This window comes from Meles meles, chromosome 7 (genome assembly GCF_922984935.1).
Source record: "Meles meles chromosome 7, mMelMel3.1 paternal haplotype, whole genome shotgun sequence".
In the NCBI taxonomy this organism is placed as follows: domain Eukaryota; kingdom Metazoa; phylum Chordata; class Mammalia; order Carnivora; family Mustelidae; genus Meles; species Meles meles.
This window is the reverse complement of record NC_060072.1, coordinates 2,574,586-2,590,159: the sequence shown is the minus strand read 5'-3', so window position 1 is coordinate 2,590,159 and position 15,574 is coordinate 2,574,586. Positions and strand designations below refer to the sequence as shown.

The 15,574-nt window shown below is 64.5% G+C and overlaps 1 protein-coding gene across 2 annotated transcripts in view; it reads left to right on the top strand.

Moving 5' to 3' along the window:
• TBC1D22A (TBC1 domain family member 22A) overlaps positions 1-2,541 on the top strand; it is a 298,612-nt gene extending 296,071 nt beyond the window's left edge. For both annotated transcript variants that reach the window (XM_046013568.1, XM_046013567.1), the window contains one exon: positions 2,013-2,541. In XM_046013568.1, coding sequence (XP_045869524.1) covers positions 2,013-2,141 — 129 coding nt within the window. In that variant the 3' untranslated portion in view covers positions 2,142-2,541. The remainder of the gene's footprint in view (positions 1-2,012) is intronic.
• Positions 2,542-15,574: the final 13,033 nt, after the last annotated feature.

Here is a 15,574-nt window from a genome sequence, read left to right as displayed (position 1 = left end):
ACGGTTCCACTGCTCACGGCCGTCACGACAGTTCGTGTCACCGGGGACAGCGCGTTGACGGGCCGGCGGTGAGCAGCAGGTGCAGGAACCAGAATGTGCTCTCGCCACAGCCCGGCTGACGCGCAGCAGGGCGGGGAGAGTGTTACTGGGACCCGACTCGTCTGACTGCGGACATCGGTGTCCTGGGCAGACCGTCCTCTCCTTTTTACGTCTGCTGCCGGGGCAGAGTGCTGCCTGTGGACCTCAGTTTCCCTTTAGGTTTGCGGGACTGGGCTGTTGACGGGGCCCTGACTCGGCCCCTCTTCCCCGCCACTGCTCCGCAGGCCGACCTGTCCCCAGGAGGGCCGGACCCCCTGCGATGTGACTGGTGGCAGTTTTATGAGCGATGGCCCTCTGCCCGAATGGTGCGGGCAATGCCAGGCAGCCTGTGGCCAGTCGCCGGGCCGTGGTTCCCACATCGGAGATACTGCCCTGTGCATAAATAAGACAGGCCCTTTTGAAAGCGAAATCTGTATTTAAGGATGCATTGGGCTGTGTTCCTCGCCTCCCGTAAAGGTCACTCGGATAGATTTTTCCTTCTTTAGCATTGCAGACTGAAGCGCTGGGCATTTCTATTCTTCCTCCATCCAGGGAGCCTGGGGGACTAAATTAGATTCTGAAATTGAGTGTGCGTGTGCGGGGGAGTCGGTGAGGTACCGTAATGGGAGGGCATTGCTTCTCACCTTGCAAGTAGTGAGGTCGTGATAACATGAAGCGAAGTGGATTAAAAATAAAACCAGAGGTATTTATTTACGACCTGCTCGGCACTGGATTGGCGTCCGTGTGAGTTGCAGCAAATGCTGAAAGACAGCAGATTGACGTCGATCTGTCCCCGGGGACGTTCTGCCAGTGAAATTTGCTCCGCGAATTCAATTTAAAGGCCCCCAGAAAGTATCCAAAATGCAAGAGGAAATGGGGTTGAGGAAGGGGATAAAGCAGCCGCGGGAGCCGACCACGGGGGACAGTCTTGAGGCGCGTCTCGCGGTGGGGGAGGGCTCGGCACAGCTCACGGACCTGCGGCACCGCGTCTCTCCACGCCAGGTTCTGGCCTTCCCTGGTGGGAACCGGGACCCCATTCTGCAGATGGGGAACCTGAGGCCGTGTGGCGGTCAGTGGCCGGGCCGACCTCACAGCCAGACGGCGGAGCAGCCAGGGTCTGGGTCCAGACCTGCTGTTGAGTCCGTGGCCTGAGTGCTCCCAGCGGCCGCCCCCAACCTACAGACACGGCATGGGGCTAGGAGAGGGGTGTCTCCTGAGGACTGGACTGGGATGCGAATGCGTCATCCGCCCTGTTCAGCACCCCTGATCGTGCACCCCGTCCCGGCCTTGTGGGGACAGGAGGCTCGGTGGACGGCACCCGTTTTAGTCTCCCAGAGCTGCCCCTTTCCAGGCAGGCAGGGTGGGGCAGCCCAAGTCAGATGCCCTGCCTGACACCTGCCCTCTGCTGGCGGCCTCAGAGGGGCAGCACCAGCACCCTGAAACCCCAGCCACCCTTCCGGCTTCCTCGGATCTGGCTCGGGGGTGATGGGCAGGCTGGAGGGAAGGCCCCAGTGCTCCAGAAGCAGGCCGGCCGGGCTCTCCACACAGCGTTGGCCTACTTCCCGCGAGGGAGTCTGGCCTCAGGCTTTGCCCTGACCTGTTGGCCCCGTCCCCAACTTCTCCTCTGAGAGCCGCAGCCCAGGAAGCCATCCTGGTCCCATAGCCCTCCCCACTTCTGCCAAAACCCTACTGTGAGCTCTCGAGACAGGTCCTGTGTCCTGTGGGGGCTGAGCTCAGTGCCCGGCCTGGCGAGCCTGGGTGTGCTGGGTCAGCTGTGGGTCTCCAGCCTGGTTTTCCCTGGAAACCCCGAGTGTCAACTGAGGGACTGTGCCAGGGGCTGCCAGCCAGTCCCCACCCAGGGAACCCCCCGATCTGTAGCCCCCGCCCGATGACTGGCCACCTGCTCTGACCGCGGCTTGTCTCTCTCCCCCCAGGAGCTGCTGCTCTTCCTTCAGAACCTGCCCACGGCCCACTGGGGCGACGAGGACGTCAGCCTGCTGCTGGCCGAGGCCTACCGCCTGAAGTTCGCCTTCGCGGACGCCCCCAATCACTACAAGAAGTGAGCCGGGGCCGGCGCAGCGGGCCGCAGCCTGCCGGGGGCTGCAGGTCCGGGGCCAAGGACAGGTCTTGCTGGGCGGCCCTGCCCTCCAGGGAGCAGGCGGGGACTGGGCGTCAGACGAGGGCCAGGGCCCGGCCGGGGTGGGGGACTGCTGCCTCTGTTTCCTGAGATACCAAAGAGAGCCGGGGAGGGTGTTGGCCTTCAGGGGCCCTGCCCTGGAGCGTCCTTGCCAAATGCCCGCCTCCTGGAGCCACCAGGGCGCAGCAGCCCGAGAGCCAGACCCTCTGGAGGGGCCTGCTGTCCGGTGCCGGGGCGGAAGGAGGTGGCCGTCATCTCATACCTGCTTTGAAATGCAAAAATCCTATTCTGTTGAGTGAGAGAAAATAAAATATAGACAAGATAAGAAGTGAAATGTTGCCCTCATCTGTGAAGTCTGTGTCCCCACGGGGCTTCTCGAGGTTGGCTTTATTCCTGTAATCGTCCGTCCCTCGGGCTTTAGCGTGCCCCTTCTCTCCTGCTCGAGACTGATCGGGGGACCGCCCTGTGCGCCGGCCGAGCGTCCGTGGGGCTCTGGCTCCAGCAGGCCGGGAGCAGGGTGAGGGGCCGAGCAACGGGCCTGCTTCGCATCTCCAGCCTCTTGGAAGAGAGCATTTCAGGGCCGCGTGCTGTACCGCTGGGGTTGTGGCGCTCAGGGCCCTGCAGCCCTGGGGACACGCCACACAGGCTGCCGCCGAGGACAGAGCTCCCTGCGCTGGGCCATCGGGACCCGTGGGTTCAGCGTCTATGACCAGAGTCCTCGAAGCTCGCTCCGTGGCCTCCTCGCCGCCTCTCAGATCTCCGGGGGTTACTCGCTCGGCCGACAGCTTCCCGTGGTCTGGGGTCGCTGGGGCTCAGAGCCCCCGCGCAGAAGGTCCCGGCCTGGCCTGCCTGGGGCTCTGTGGGGGCCACACACGCTTCCCACGTGCCCCCGACCCATGCGGAGGCACACCTGTCCCGGGCGTGTGGTTGGCGGGGACGAGGCCGCCCTCTGGCTCCGCTGGCCCACGCTGACCCTTGCGCCAGGACAGGCTCCCGTCCTCAGCTCCGCCTCCTGCTCCTGGACCCGCATATTTGGAGGCGCCTCCTCCCCGCCGCAGGCCTGCACTGGAGCCGCCTCAGTGCTCCAGCCTCTGCCCGCGGAGCGTGAGGACGCTGCAGGATGCCGGCGAGCAGGAGGCCGGAGTACCTACACACGTGAGGTGTGTGTGTCCTTTCTTCCTGTTAAAAAGATTCTCGGGTCATTATGTGTGACGCGGAAATCAGCGCATAGCACTGTGCAAGTGCGCGGTGTTTCCCGATCGGCGGGGGGAGGGGGTGGGGCTCAGGCCGGCAAGACAGAGCTGCCCAGTCCCGGGGTCGGGGCCGTCTCTGACCAGTGCCCAGCGGCCCAGCCGCGCCTTCTCCAGCCAGAGCGCCGGGTTCCCAGGGAACAGCTCACGGTCGCGTGGGAAGCCCCGTCCCGCTTGGCCGCCGCCCCAGGAGCCGCCGTCACCGCCCGATGCACCAGCACGGCCAAGGCTTGGGGCACATGGACGTCCGCCTCTTGAGGAGGCTCCTTTTTCCAGTCGGAGGCTCTGCCGGGTTAGATGAGGCCCCACATGTGTCTCCCTGGGTCTGTGAACCCGAGACCGACCCTCGGAGCCCCTCGATCGGAAGCGATGGGAGGATGTTCTGTCTGGAAAGTGATGAGTTGGATGCAGTGAACCCCCAGCCTTGGCCTGACCCGAGGACCCTCCTAAGGGAACAGGGTTGCCCGGGCCGGCCGTCTTTGGTCCTTGGAGGCCAGGCGACAGCTGAGAGCGGCGGCGTTGGGCGGGGCCCCGGCCCAGGAGGACCTTTTGGGGAGACGGAGGTGCAAGGCAGAGCAGGAGTCACACCCGGACCGAGCCCCAAACCCCGACTCTGCCCGGCGGGGGTCAGATCCAGGCCGGCCCCGTGTTTGACCATCTGCCAGGCCCGAGACGGGAAGGGCCTCCTCACCACAGCCGGTCAAGTGCCTCCTGGGACCCAGGACACACCCATCCCTGCTTCCAGCCTCCTGGGGTCAGTGACACGAGGGCCCCATGAGCCCCTTGTCCCTCCGGCGCCCCACGCCTGCACTTCCCCCCACAGTGGGGACCCCCCCAGGGCAGCATGTTCCTGTCCGCCGTCTCGTGCTGTCCACTGCTGGGGTGGGGTGAGGCACTGTCCCCCTGGGCGGGCAGGAGACGCCACAGGCTGGGAACGCTCCCCTCACTTTCCCCCCGTGACCGAGCGCCGTGCCGAGCCGGGCTGGCTCCCAGGCCTTGTTGCCGGCTCGGACTCGCGGGGTGGGGAGGCGCTGTCCCTCCCTTGCTCGGACGGCGGGGCTGCCGGCCCAGAGCTCAGAGCTGGTGACCACTGCCGTTGGTGGCCTGGCGGTTGACTCCTCAGGGCCATGCTGGGGTCTCACAGCCGCCACAGGTGGCTCCAACCCCGGGGTCCTGAGATAAGCCCCTGAGCCCTTATCCCTGTGGCCCTCACCCGGCCAGGCTACCTAGAGCAGCTCTGCCTGTTGGCACCGCTGCCAAGTGGAAGGTGCCAGAGAGAAGTTTGAGGGGTGGCCGGGCCCCAGCAGGTCAGATGTGCTGGGGGTGTGGAGTGATTCGGAAAGGACTAACCGGTGGGCAGGGCTTCTGTGCTGGGGTTACCTGTGGCTCTGAAACGGGGAACTCTCTCCTCCCACCCCCACATTTCAACAGACGGATTCCATCGGGACCGCAGGCGAGTTCAGGGCGCCGTCTGCCTTGATGGTGGGTGGCGGGCTGGCGGGCCTGCCGTCGGAGCCACTTTTTGGTGAGGCTCAAGATGTGGGCAGACACCGCTCCCAGGGTCAGACGGCAGGGGCCGTCCCTGAGTCTCCCCGGTCCTGCCCCACTCTAGCGGACCCTCTCCCCTTACCCCGTCTGCCTCGTGCTCCGTGAGCACCGGGGATCATGGCCCCTCGGGGGCCTGCCCTGCTCAGCCGCGAGACTCGTCACCCTCGTTCTGTAGCCCGACTGATCATCAGCAAAGAATGGCCAGGGGCTGCTGGCAGACCCCGTGTGACCGTGCGCCAAGGATCCAACCCCCGAGCCCTTCTCATTAACAATTTGAGGCGGATTATTCACTTGGGAAAAAAATATATACATATCCAACTGCTTTCCTGATGATGGCTCTAAACATAAAAATTAAAATTCCCCCAAATGCTCAAAATAGAAATAGGTATTTTTTAGAACAGGGAGTGGCTAAAACCTTTTTGAGCGTGATTCCTGGGACCACATGACCCGGAGACAGTCTGATGGACCACGTACACCGTGGAGCAGCTGTGAGGACCCCAGCACCGGCTCTCGCCCCCCCGCCCCCGGTGGGCAGAGGTGAGTGCCCGCCAGCCGAGCAAACGTATTCACAGCCTGAATGAGATACTTCTGTTCCCGAAGACGTATAGAGTTCTTGGAAATAACTCTCGGACATAGAAACAGGCACAGTACAGAAAGCAGGGAATTCTCAAAAAGGAGGGCAGGGGTGGTCAGTAAGTCGCTTGCATCATTCACGGCAGGGTGGAGGCAGGGCGGGAGCCGAGGGGGTCCAGCGGCACCCGCGGCCTGGTCTCAGGCTGCATTCCTGGCCGTTCGATCTGTTACAGTGGAAAACCAGCACGCTCTGTCTCAGTCTTTACATTTTTCTCCGAAGATCCAGCAAGGATTTTTGTGTATTTTCTTTACTTTTAAACTGAAGCCTGATACTCACAGAAGAGGGCACCCTGCAACTCTAGCACCCAGTGAACTACTGAAGCAACACCCGGGCTCCACAGTCAAGGTCAAGGAGAACCCCTGGCCCGCAGCCCCGGTCTCCCCAAGCGTGACGCCATGCCGACTCCCGGCACCGCAGTTTGGTTTTGGATCTCGCGAAACTGTCCTTGAACGGGGTCGCACGGGATCTGCTTCTGTGAACAACGTACTTTGTGCAGCTTTTTGCTCGCGAGGACGTCCGCGCCTGGGCAGTCAGGGTGCGGTCCTTCCTGCCGCTGTCGTTTTCCCTTTAGTCGAGTGGGTCACAGTTTCTGTGGATGGTTGTCAGATGTGGGCTGTCGCGACCACGGCTGCTCTGAGCGTCGCATGCACGTCTGTCCTAGGTGGACGTCTGCCCGCCACTCTGGGGGCGTTCGTCGAGGAGTGCGATGATGGGGCTGCGCGGCATCTCCCCAACTCGAGGACAGGATGGCGGGTTGTGCCACAGTGATTTCCCAGTTTACGTGTCCACCACGGGGCTCAAGGGTCCTCGTTCCCCCAGACCCTCTCCCACGCGGAGGGCCTTGGCCGTTCCAGGGGGAGGGTGTCGCATCACTTCCCCCAACCCTGGCCTCCCGCACATCTCCCCCCCACGGTGCAACGTCTGTTTCCTTCCTGCCGCAGCCAGAAAGAGCCCAGCTTGGGACCTCTTGTTGTACTAATATCCTAAGTGCTTTCTCATACATTACAATCCTTCAAAAACACAATTTTAACAACTGCACAATATTCTGTTGCGCGGATTAACGTAAGTCGTGTATCCCCTTGCTGTACGTCAAGCTGCTTCCATTTCTTCCCCGTCGCAGACGCTGCTGTGATCAACATCAACGTTCCTGAATGCTTTCCCATCATGGATTTCCAGGGCAGGTGTCCCCCAACTTTCCAAAGTTTGCATTCCCCACCGCACTTTTCTGAAATCCACACTAGTGTCTGTTTTCACTAACCGAAAGGCTCCAGAGAGGGTTTTATGAGAGAACGGGGAGAGACTGGGGAGTCCCTGCTGAAGACCTTTGGGTACGTGACTGTCATTTAACACATGCAAAGAACCTTTACAACTCAACCATAAGAAAATGCATGACCTGATTAAAACACGGGCCAAAGAGCATCCCAGACCTGTCCCCAGAGAAAGGACACAGACGTCAGACAAGTATATTGAAAGATACTCAGCGACATATGCTGTGCCTTAAAAGCTGTAGTAAAGGGGCGCCTGGGGGGCTCAGTGGGTTAAGCCGCTGCCTTCGGCTCAGGTCATGATCTCGGGGTCCTGGGGTCGAGCTCCGTTGGGCTCCTGCTCAGCGGGGAGCCTGCTTCTCTCTGTCCCGCTGCCCTCTTCCTGCTCGTGCGCACTTGCTCTCTGTGACAAATAAAATCTTTTAAAAATTGCTCTAAAAACAAAGTCTATTCATTTTTAACAATCCTAAGTGCATCCTATGACCAGCTCATACCTGTGAACTGGAGAAACTGGATGAAATGGACAATTCTCTAGGAAAACACACATTACAAAAACTGGCTCAGGAAGGAAATTAAAAACCCCAAATGGACCACTGCCCACTGAATAACTTGAATTGGGGGGGGGGGGGTTGTCAGAGATCTGTCCCTTCCCAAAGGCACCAAGCCCAGATGGTATTACAGCTCGTTTTACCAAACCCCGGCGACCAGAATTTAGAGGGCAACTTAATGCAGGAGGCGGGGGCTCTGGGTCCTTGAGGACCTGGAAGGGCTCGCCTTGGGGACTGTCACAGAGGATGGCCCCCGGGGTCTGCTACACGTGGTGTGTGGCCTGACCTTGGCCCACACCCAGCTGGCTGGGGGAAGCTGCAGCCAGACTGTAGCCACGGAGGGGTTACTCGCTGCTTTCGTAGATCTGCTCGTGCCTCCTATATGGTCTGCAGGCTGAGAGTTCACGGCCACCCAGCCCCCTCTGTGCTTTTGTCCATAGGACCCGGCTGCCCTCTGCTGCTGCTCATGGAGTTTAGAACTGGGTTTAGGACCCAGGGAAGCGGAGGCGGGAGTGGGCGCCAGCTTCAGACTGTTCTGCTCAACTCGCCGTCCGGCGACCCAGATGCAGGGTAGATTATGTTTAAGAACAAAATGAAAATATAGTCCAGAGACCACGGCGTCTCATTGGGTGGAGGTGGGGAGTCAGCTCCCCAGATGCTGGGGGCCATGTCAGCTGGTTCAGGAGGCTGGGGAGCCGGGCGTGACGGGGAAAGCAGGAGACACGAAGGGGGGGGGCAGGCTGAGCGGAGAGGGGGGTCTCCAGGGAGCTCTGGCTCTGTCCGAAATGGAGTGGTGTCCGGAGGTGGAGCGGCACCCTGACTGCACATCCGAGAAGGGTGTCGGGTCAGGGCCAGAGGCTGCCGGGGCCGGGGCAGCAGAGGGCCTCTCTCGCTCTGCAGGACAGAGGACTGCCCTGCCCTCAGGGCCACGGCCGAGTCCACACTGGGGCGAGTCTGGGAGAGCAGCGGCCACCCCAGCAGCCGAGGGGCCTGAGAACACGCGTCTGCCTGTCCCAGGACTCAGGACGTGAGTCAGGGGTAGCCACCGTGGAGGGTAGCCGGGGTCAGCCTGGAAAAGCCCAGAGGCCAGCGTGGAAGGGCATCGTCGGTCCTCAGGGAGGCCGCCCACCCCTGTGCCCAGGTGCCCATGATCGGGCTTCGCCTTCTCCCCCACCCTGTGTGTTTTCTTCAGCCCAGACCATGACCTCCCCGATCACTTGTTTATGAGCTCAGGGTCTCCTCGCACTGGGCCTCTGACTTGTCCTTGAGAATAATTGGGGCCTCCTAGACAGGCCAAGGAACTCGGCTGGTGGGCCCTGGACTGGCCTGGCCCCCGAGGCCACCCTGCAGTGACCTGGCCCCTGGGGTGCCCCTGGAGGGAGGGTTTCCCCCAGCACGTGGCATGACGAACCCGGCCCGGCCATGTGGGGGTGCGTAGTTGGTCCTTCCACTCAGTAAGCATTCATGGGGCACCTGTTGTGTCCAGGTTCCGTGATCCGTGGGGACACCGAGGCCCGCGGCAGGTTGGGAGTTCACTCTAAGGCTCAAAATCCTGAGGGTCAGAGAGCAGAAGGGACATTCCAGGTCACCCCAGTGAGTGATGACGGTGGTGTCTGAGCCCAGGGAGTCCCAGGAGCCCACATCTCTCTGGCGGGCCCTTGTCATCCCAGTGGGGTCCCAGAAGCTGACATTGGTCTCCCAGGGGACAAGTGGCAGGAAGCGGGTCCCTGCTTCCCACCCCAGGCTGGAGTATCTCAGTGGCCACTGTCCTCACGAGGCCACTGCTGGGGAGGCTCATGGGGGCCGGGACCCAGGCACAGCCTCCCTGACCTGGCTATTAAAAATAATTGGCCACACACAGTGCAGGGAAGAACGTGTTCCTCTTCAGCTTGGCTGGGAAATGTGAATTATTCTCATGTTGCCATAGAAACCAAGATCTGTTCCCATTATGTTTTAGATATTTAATTTTGTGAGCCCAGGGATGACCCTGCGGTCTCTGCAGAGAAGCCAAGACGGCGGGGGGAGGGGGGCAGCTGTCCCTTGAATCACGTGTGTGTGCATGTGTGTGCACGCGTGTGTTCGGGGCTGGTGGATCTGAGCCCCACCGTGGGAGTGGCTGCAGGGCCCTGGTCCCAGCGCGGCTTGAGCTCTGGGATTGGAGACTGGGCTCCTGGGGGGACCTGGAGTCCTAGACAGTCAAGGGTGCCGGGCCAGCCTGGCAGGGACAGGGACAGGGGCTCCAGCCCGGCTCTGCCTCCTTCTGAACAGCGGCCTGCCAGGTGTGGGCCCTGGTATCCCCACACTCTCCTGACCTGGTCACAGGTCCCTGTGCTCCCGACCTCCGCCCTCGACCCAGCCCGTCCCTCTCCGCCTGGGAAATCCGCATCTGTCTGCCGCCGCGGCGAGGTCTCGGTGCGGTGGCTCCGTGGGACGGACCTCGGGAGCCACCATCCCTCCTCGGGTGCCGTACCAGCCTTGGGCCCCACGCTTGCCTTCAGGGACAGGAAAGGGCCCGTGGCCTCTGTCCTCTCCTGCTGGTCCGGACCCACCTCTGCCTTGGCCGTCCCCGGGCCTAGGGGTCTCTGTGGGGGCGCAGGGGGTGAGACGAGGGGAACGCGTCAACCCAGCCGTGTCAGCGGCGCTTCTGAGTGAGAGGCGCCCTCGGGTCCAACAGAGACCCGGTCGCTGGATTTCCGCGGGAGGGGGCCGGGAGGCGGGTGTGCCCTGGGCCCCAGGGCTGTGTTCCGGGGGTCTGCGGGCTGGGGGGTCTCCTGACGTTGGTCTCATCTGTATCTCTGTGCCCACAGGTGTTTCCCCACCGTGGGCGTGTTGAGGCCAAAGGACCACAAGGACCAGCCTTCCCACTGGGCCACGAGGAAGAGGGGGGAGCCCCCGAGTCCCCACGAGCCGCAGGGGTGGGGGACCGTCTCCCCCAGCGCCTCCTCTGGGCGTCACCCCCTTGGCTCCGCCTGACTGTCCCCTCTGCCCGCCCAGCAGGGCGTCCCCTGGGCAGGTGCAGCGTCCCCTCCCTTGTCCTTGTGGGGACCCCAGGGCAGAGCGGGAGAGCAGCAGCCCCTTTCCCGCCGGCGTCCCTGCTGGGCCTGACACCCCCTGGACGGAAGAGGAGACTGAGTCGCGGGGAGGTCAGGCCGCTCACGGAGCCCACAGCGCTGTCCTGCCTCACCCCATCCCTGTAAGAGCCCGACGCGGTACCGTCACCGTCCCGTGTGAACTGGTGGGGGAGGGGTCCAGTGACTTTATTCAAGGTCCCGCCTCCGTGCTGGGCAGGGTGAGGGGGGCTCCGGGCCCAGGTGTGCGCTGAAGGGGCCCTGCCGGGGTGTCTGTGCCGCACCCCCCCGGGCTGGTCCCACCCCCAGCCATGGCCTTTGGCCTGCGGCCTGCGTGTCCCCAGGGCCCCGGGGGCTGGGCCGGGAAGCCGCGCTCCCCGCTCTGACCAGTGATGCAGCCTCCATGGCGGGAGCCGTTGGCGGCGTCACAGGCGCGGGGGGGCCCGACCACCGAGCGCGTGTCCTTCTGGTCCTCACGGGACTTGCGGGACCAGGCCTGCTCCTCAGCTGCCAATGCGGTCACGTGACCCGAGCCCGGGAGGATGTGCGGGTGCGGCCTCCAGGGCTCATCCGGGCCCTGCAAAGGTCAGGGCGCCCCGTCTGCCACACCCCTTCCGCCGAGGATGGGACGTTCCAGCCGGGCCTTGGAGGCAGAGCAGGAGCCGGGCCAGCGGGGGACGGACGAGCCGAGCGTGGGGGGTGCGGCCCCGGGTCAGGAGCAGGGGGAGAGGCGGGATGGGTCGCCAGGGACCAGCCCTTGGGGGGCTCAGACACCGTGCTCCGGAGTCGATCCTGTGGTGACCACGCGCACAGGGGCGCGGCCGGGTTCTCCAGGGGACGGCGAGGGACCGGCGGGCGGCGCAGGGCTCCCGGGTCAGCCCTCGTCCTGGTCCTGCTGCCGCTGTGCCTTCGGGGCGACGGGCCCAGCCCTCACCACGGCCTCCGGGCTGCACAGCGGGCGGCCCTGGGCCTCCCCGCCGCTGGCCGTGGCTGACCGTGAGGGGCGCCGCCAGACGCCGTGATCCCAGGGACAGCTTTGGAAGCCGCAGCCAGGGCCAGGACCGGCGGGAATGGGACGGACTGCTTCCACCGATCCCGGGAAGGGCTCCACCGAGAGTCACTGCAGATCCCGGCCTGTGACCCCAGAGGCCCGGTGGCCGTCCCGAGGCCACAGAGAGGGGCCTGATTCCCGGACGCAGGCCGCTGCGCACGTGCTCGTCCTCCGCACCTGCGGCCGGCGTCAGACCCACCGAACAAGTCCAGAGAGGAGAAGAGCGTGTCGGAGGTTATCCCGGGGTTCCCCGGGTGCTGGCCTCCAGGAGGATGTTCTGGGCTTCGGAGTGCTCAGTTGGTGGGTGTGAGAGACCCTACCCTCTCTTCACACCTCGGGAGACAGGGGCTTGGGGCCGTAACCCTGGCCCGTGGTGACACAGTGTGTCTGAGACAGGATGACACGGCTCTGCCTCTGGACCCTTGGGCCAGGCTCAGCCGAGCACCGGTAGACCGGGACATAGGAGTCTGGGTGGGTAGGAGGGCCTCAGCCCGCAGCCCTGTCACCCACGCCCCTGTGAGCCCCCATGGAGGGTCCCCACCCCTGGGGCCCTGCTGCAAGCCCTTGTCTGATGGGAGCACTTTGGGCACCTGGGCAGAGGCTGGTTTGGGCTTGGGGACAGGTGTGCACAGCTCACCGGGCCCTACTGGCCAGTCCGGCTCTGTCTGGTGGTCATGATCAGTGGGGACAGGCTAGGCCATCGGCCGCTCTCCCAGCGACTGGGCGGAAGGGAGGAAGGTGCTCTCCTCGTGCAATGGCGGGACTGCTGGGGTCCTGCTGGCGGCTGCCGCCTGCCATGAGCCTGTACCTTCCTTCTGCTTACCCGGCGCCCGGGAATCCGGGGTGTGGGGACGGCCCTCCATTTCTTCACGTCCAGGGACACCTGTTTACATCCTGGGCAGAGGAAGGACCTATGGGCCCTGCACCCCCGAGATGTGTGGCCAGGCCTGGGGAAGCCGGACAGCGCCCGAGGACGGGCCCAACCCCGCTCACAGCTCCACAGGACCAGGGCTGTCTGCGGTTTCTTGGGGCAAAATTTACCTCCAGGTTTCAGCTGGCCCCGGATCTGGGTGGGGACGGATGGGGGCAGCGGGAGCACCGGCAAAGCCCTGGGGACCCAAGGACCATCCAGCAAATCCCAACGATGATCCCGCGCCCCTGGGCCCAGCCCTCATCCCCTCGCCCTCAGGGTGCTCCTGGTGCCCGAGGCTGGGCATGTCTGAGCAGCCAGACAGGGCGCCCATGGCTCTCCCTCGGCAGCCGGGCTCCCCCGCCGGGCGTGGGAGCCGTTAGAGGCTCGTGCCGGGGCCGCCCACACTGGGGTTGGCCTTCCCAGTGACCAGAATATTCTCTCGCGTCGGGTGCGGGGCACGGCGAACAGGCAGGGAGCTGGCCAGGGAGCGAGGGCTCCGCCCACAGACACCAGTCGCTTCTGGCTGCTCCTGTCTGGGTTCCTGGGTCCCTCCCAGCTTCCCTCACTGCCCTGGTGGGTCTGACCCCAGCAGGTGGGAGCATGTAACCGTCCCAGCCCCTGCTCTGCTGGCTCAGGACGGCTCTGGGTTCTGGGGGGCCCAGCACCAAAGCCTGCCTTCTCCTGTGACCTCCCCGAGGCTGTCTTCCTGGCCTCGGCCGAGGGCCAGCGGGAAGGAGAGGAGGCAGAATCTTCTTGGATGGTTAGTGGTCGAGACTCGGCCCATCTGCACTGTTCCCAGATGCGGGACGGACCAGCCCTCCTGGTTCCGGAGCTGCGGGTCCACCTTGAGTTTCGGCCCGGGGAACCACGCACCCACTGTTCCCCCTCCTGACCCCTCCCTCCTCCCTCACTCAGTGCGCTCCTCCAGTAAATGTCCCAGAGACCCAGAGGCACGTCCTGGGTCCCAGCCTGACCCCTGGGGCTGGTTACTTGGCGGGTGGTCCGTCCCCCACCCTAGCCCACCGCTGACCCCATGGTCTCTGCGTCTCCCGAGGACAGGAGTGGGATCCTACCACCATCGCAGAGGCCCGCACTCCCCCTGCGGCCTTTTGCAGCCCTGCCCCGAGGGCCTCTGAGCTCAGGGTCCCAGGGAGGACGCCATCCAGTCCCGGAGAAATGGTCACGAGTATCTGGAACGCCCCAGGCCATGTCGAGCTCTGCTGAGCCATCTCAGGGATCCCAGAGACACCGGCCGTCTGTGCACAGACGCGCACGGGCTGGACCGAGCTGCTTGCAGCCACGGTGACCTGCTTGCATGCCCTGTCTGTGCTCCGTGTTCTCCTCTAGGTCCGGCGCGCCCCATGGCGTGGGCTCCAACGCTCCTTCCCTGGCCTCCGCCTCCCACCTGCCCGTTAACGTCTGCAGAGACCGTCATTTCCCACGTGGGGCGGTCACGTGCTTGCAGCCAAGGGCGTGGAGCTCCCCCATGGCAGCGTCCCGAGGTCCTTCCAGGCAGAGAAACGCAGGAGCATCGCCCCTCCATGGGCCTGGAAAGGGCCCCCAGGAGATCACGCACGTGAGGAGGGAGGGGGTCAGCGAGGGGGAGCTTGGCCCGCCCGCGGGAGGCCTTCCCGGGGAGGGTGGCTGGGACAGCACCGGGAGCCGCAGGGCAGGGACAGCCGGGCCCCGAGGGCGGCCCCCACGCTCCCGTTCACACATCTCTCGCTGTGCGGCTTGTGGGCCGCTGCTTGCCAGGACGTTCGAGGACGCCCCCAGCCCAGCAGCTGACTGAGGTCTCACCCTTCACCCCGGCCCCTGGTCTGTGCCCGCCGGTGTTGTGGGGGCCGTGGGCTTTGGCAAGAATCCCCTCCTCCCGAAGGTGACGCGTGTTCCCCCTGGTCTCCTGCTCGCTGATGCCCGCTCTGCTCTGGGGGGCAGCCCCCAGCGTCCTCGGGCATGTGGACTCGAGCTCTGTTCGGGGCAGACGTCCCGCGTCCCCTGCAGAGCCGCGTGTAAAATCTGCCCGTTGTGCCTGGTGCGTCAGTCACCTTTCACTTAAGGGCTCCTTCCCCGCCACCGTCTCCTCCCCGCCCTGCATCGTCGGTGCGTCCCCTTCCCACCGGTCCCCGTGGGAAGAAAAGCCACGGCAGAAAGCCACGGCAGAAAGCCCCCCCGACCTCACCCATCTCTAGCCCCCACCCCGGTTCTGTGACCCCACCGGCCGTCCTGCCGTCCCCAGACACACCCGACGCCCCTGCCCAGGGCTTCTGCTCTCCCTCTGCGGGAATGTTCCCCCGGCTCCTGCCAGGGCTGCCCCGTCCTGTCCCGAAGTTCTCTGCTGAGTTCCGTGACTGGTGCTCCCGAGTGAGCCCCCGTCTGTGTCCCTACCCGGGCTGTCCTCCTCCCTGGGTGGCTGTAGTGACCGACAGGTGTTTGCTCCGCGTCCCGCCCCCCCAGAGCCGTGCTCACGGTCAGACTCCAGGGTCTGGCACACATGGGCGCACACGGCGTGTTTTCTGACCCGGCTGGGTTCTCTCACGTGGAATTCCAATGGGACGCGTGAGCCACGGGTTGCTGGCCGCAGGGTTAGCTATGGAATGTTCTAGAGAGAAGTGGAGACACAGGGAGGTGCTGGGCCACCCCCAGTGTGCGGGTGGAGGCAGCGACGTCGGTCACAGCGTGTGCCCTGGGCTGGCCTGCATGGCTGGGTCCTGAGACACTCTGGAAAGTTCCACGGCCAGCCACGGTGGCTCCGGGAACTCAGGAGTCCAGACAGCGGTGCCCTTCCCGGCTGCCCGCGGATGGACCCCGGCTCCGCACTCCCCCCGCTCGGACACCCCCCCGGGGAGGCGGCTCTCCCCGAAATCTGCTCCCGGCTCATTCCCACCTGATGTCCACCCCGCGGCCCTACTCCGCAGCGGGGGCCGGAGAGCACCGCCCGGTCTCTGTGCCACACACCTGTGGGCTGGGCCCCCCGCCGCCCTCTCCCCTCCCCAGGCTCGGCGGCTGCACCCCTGTGCCCCAACTCTGGTCCCCAAGGACAAGTCTCTTTGTTCCAGGCCTCCCACCTCGTCTGCTGTGC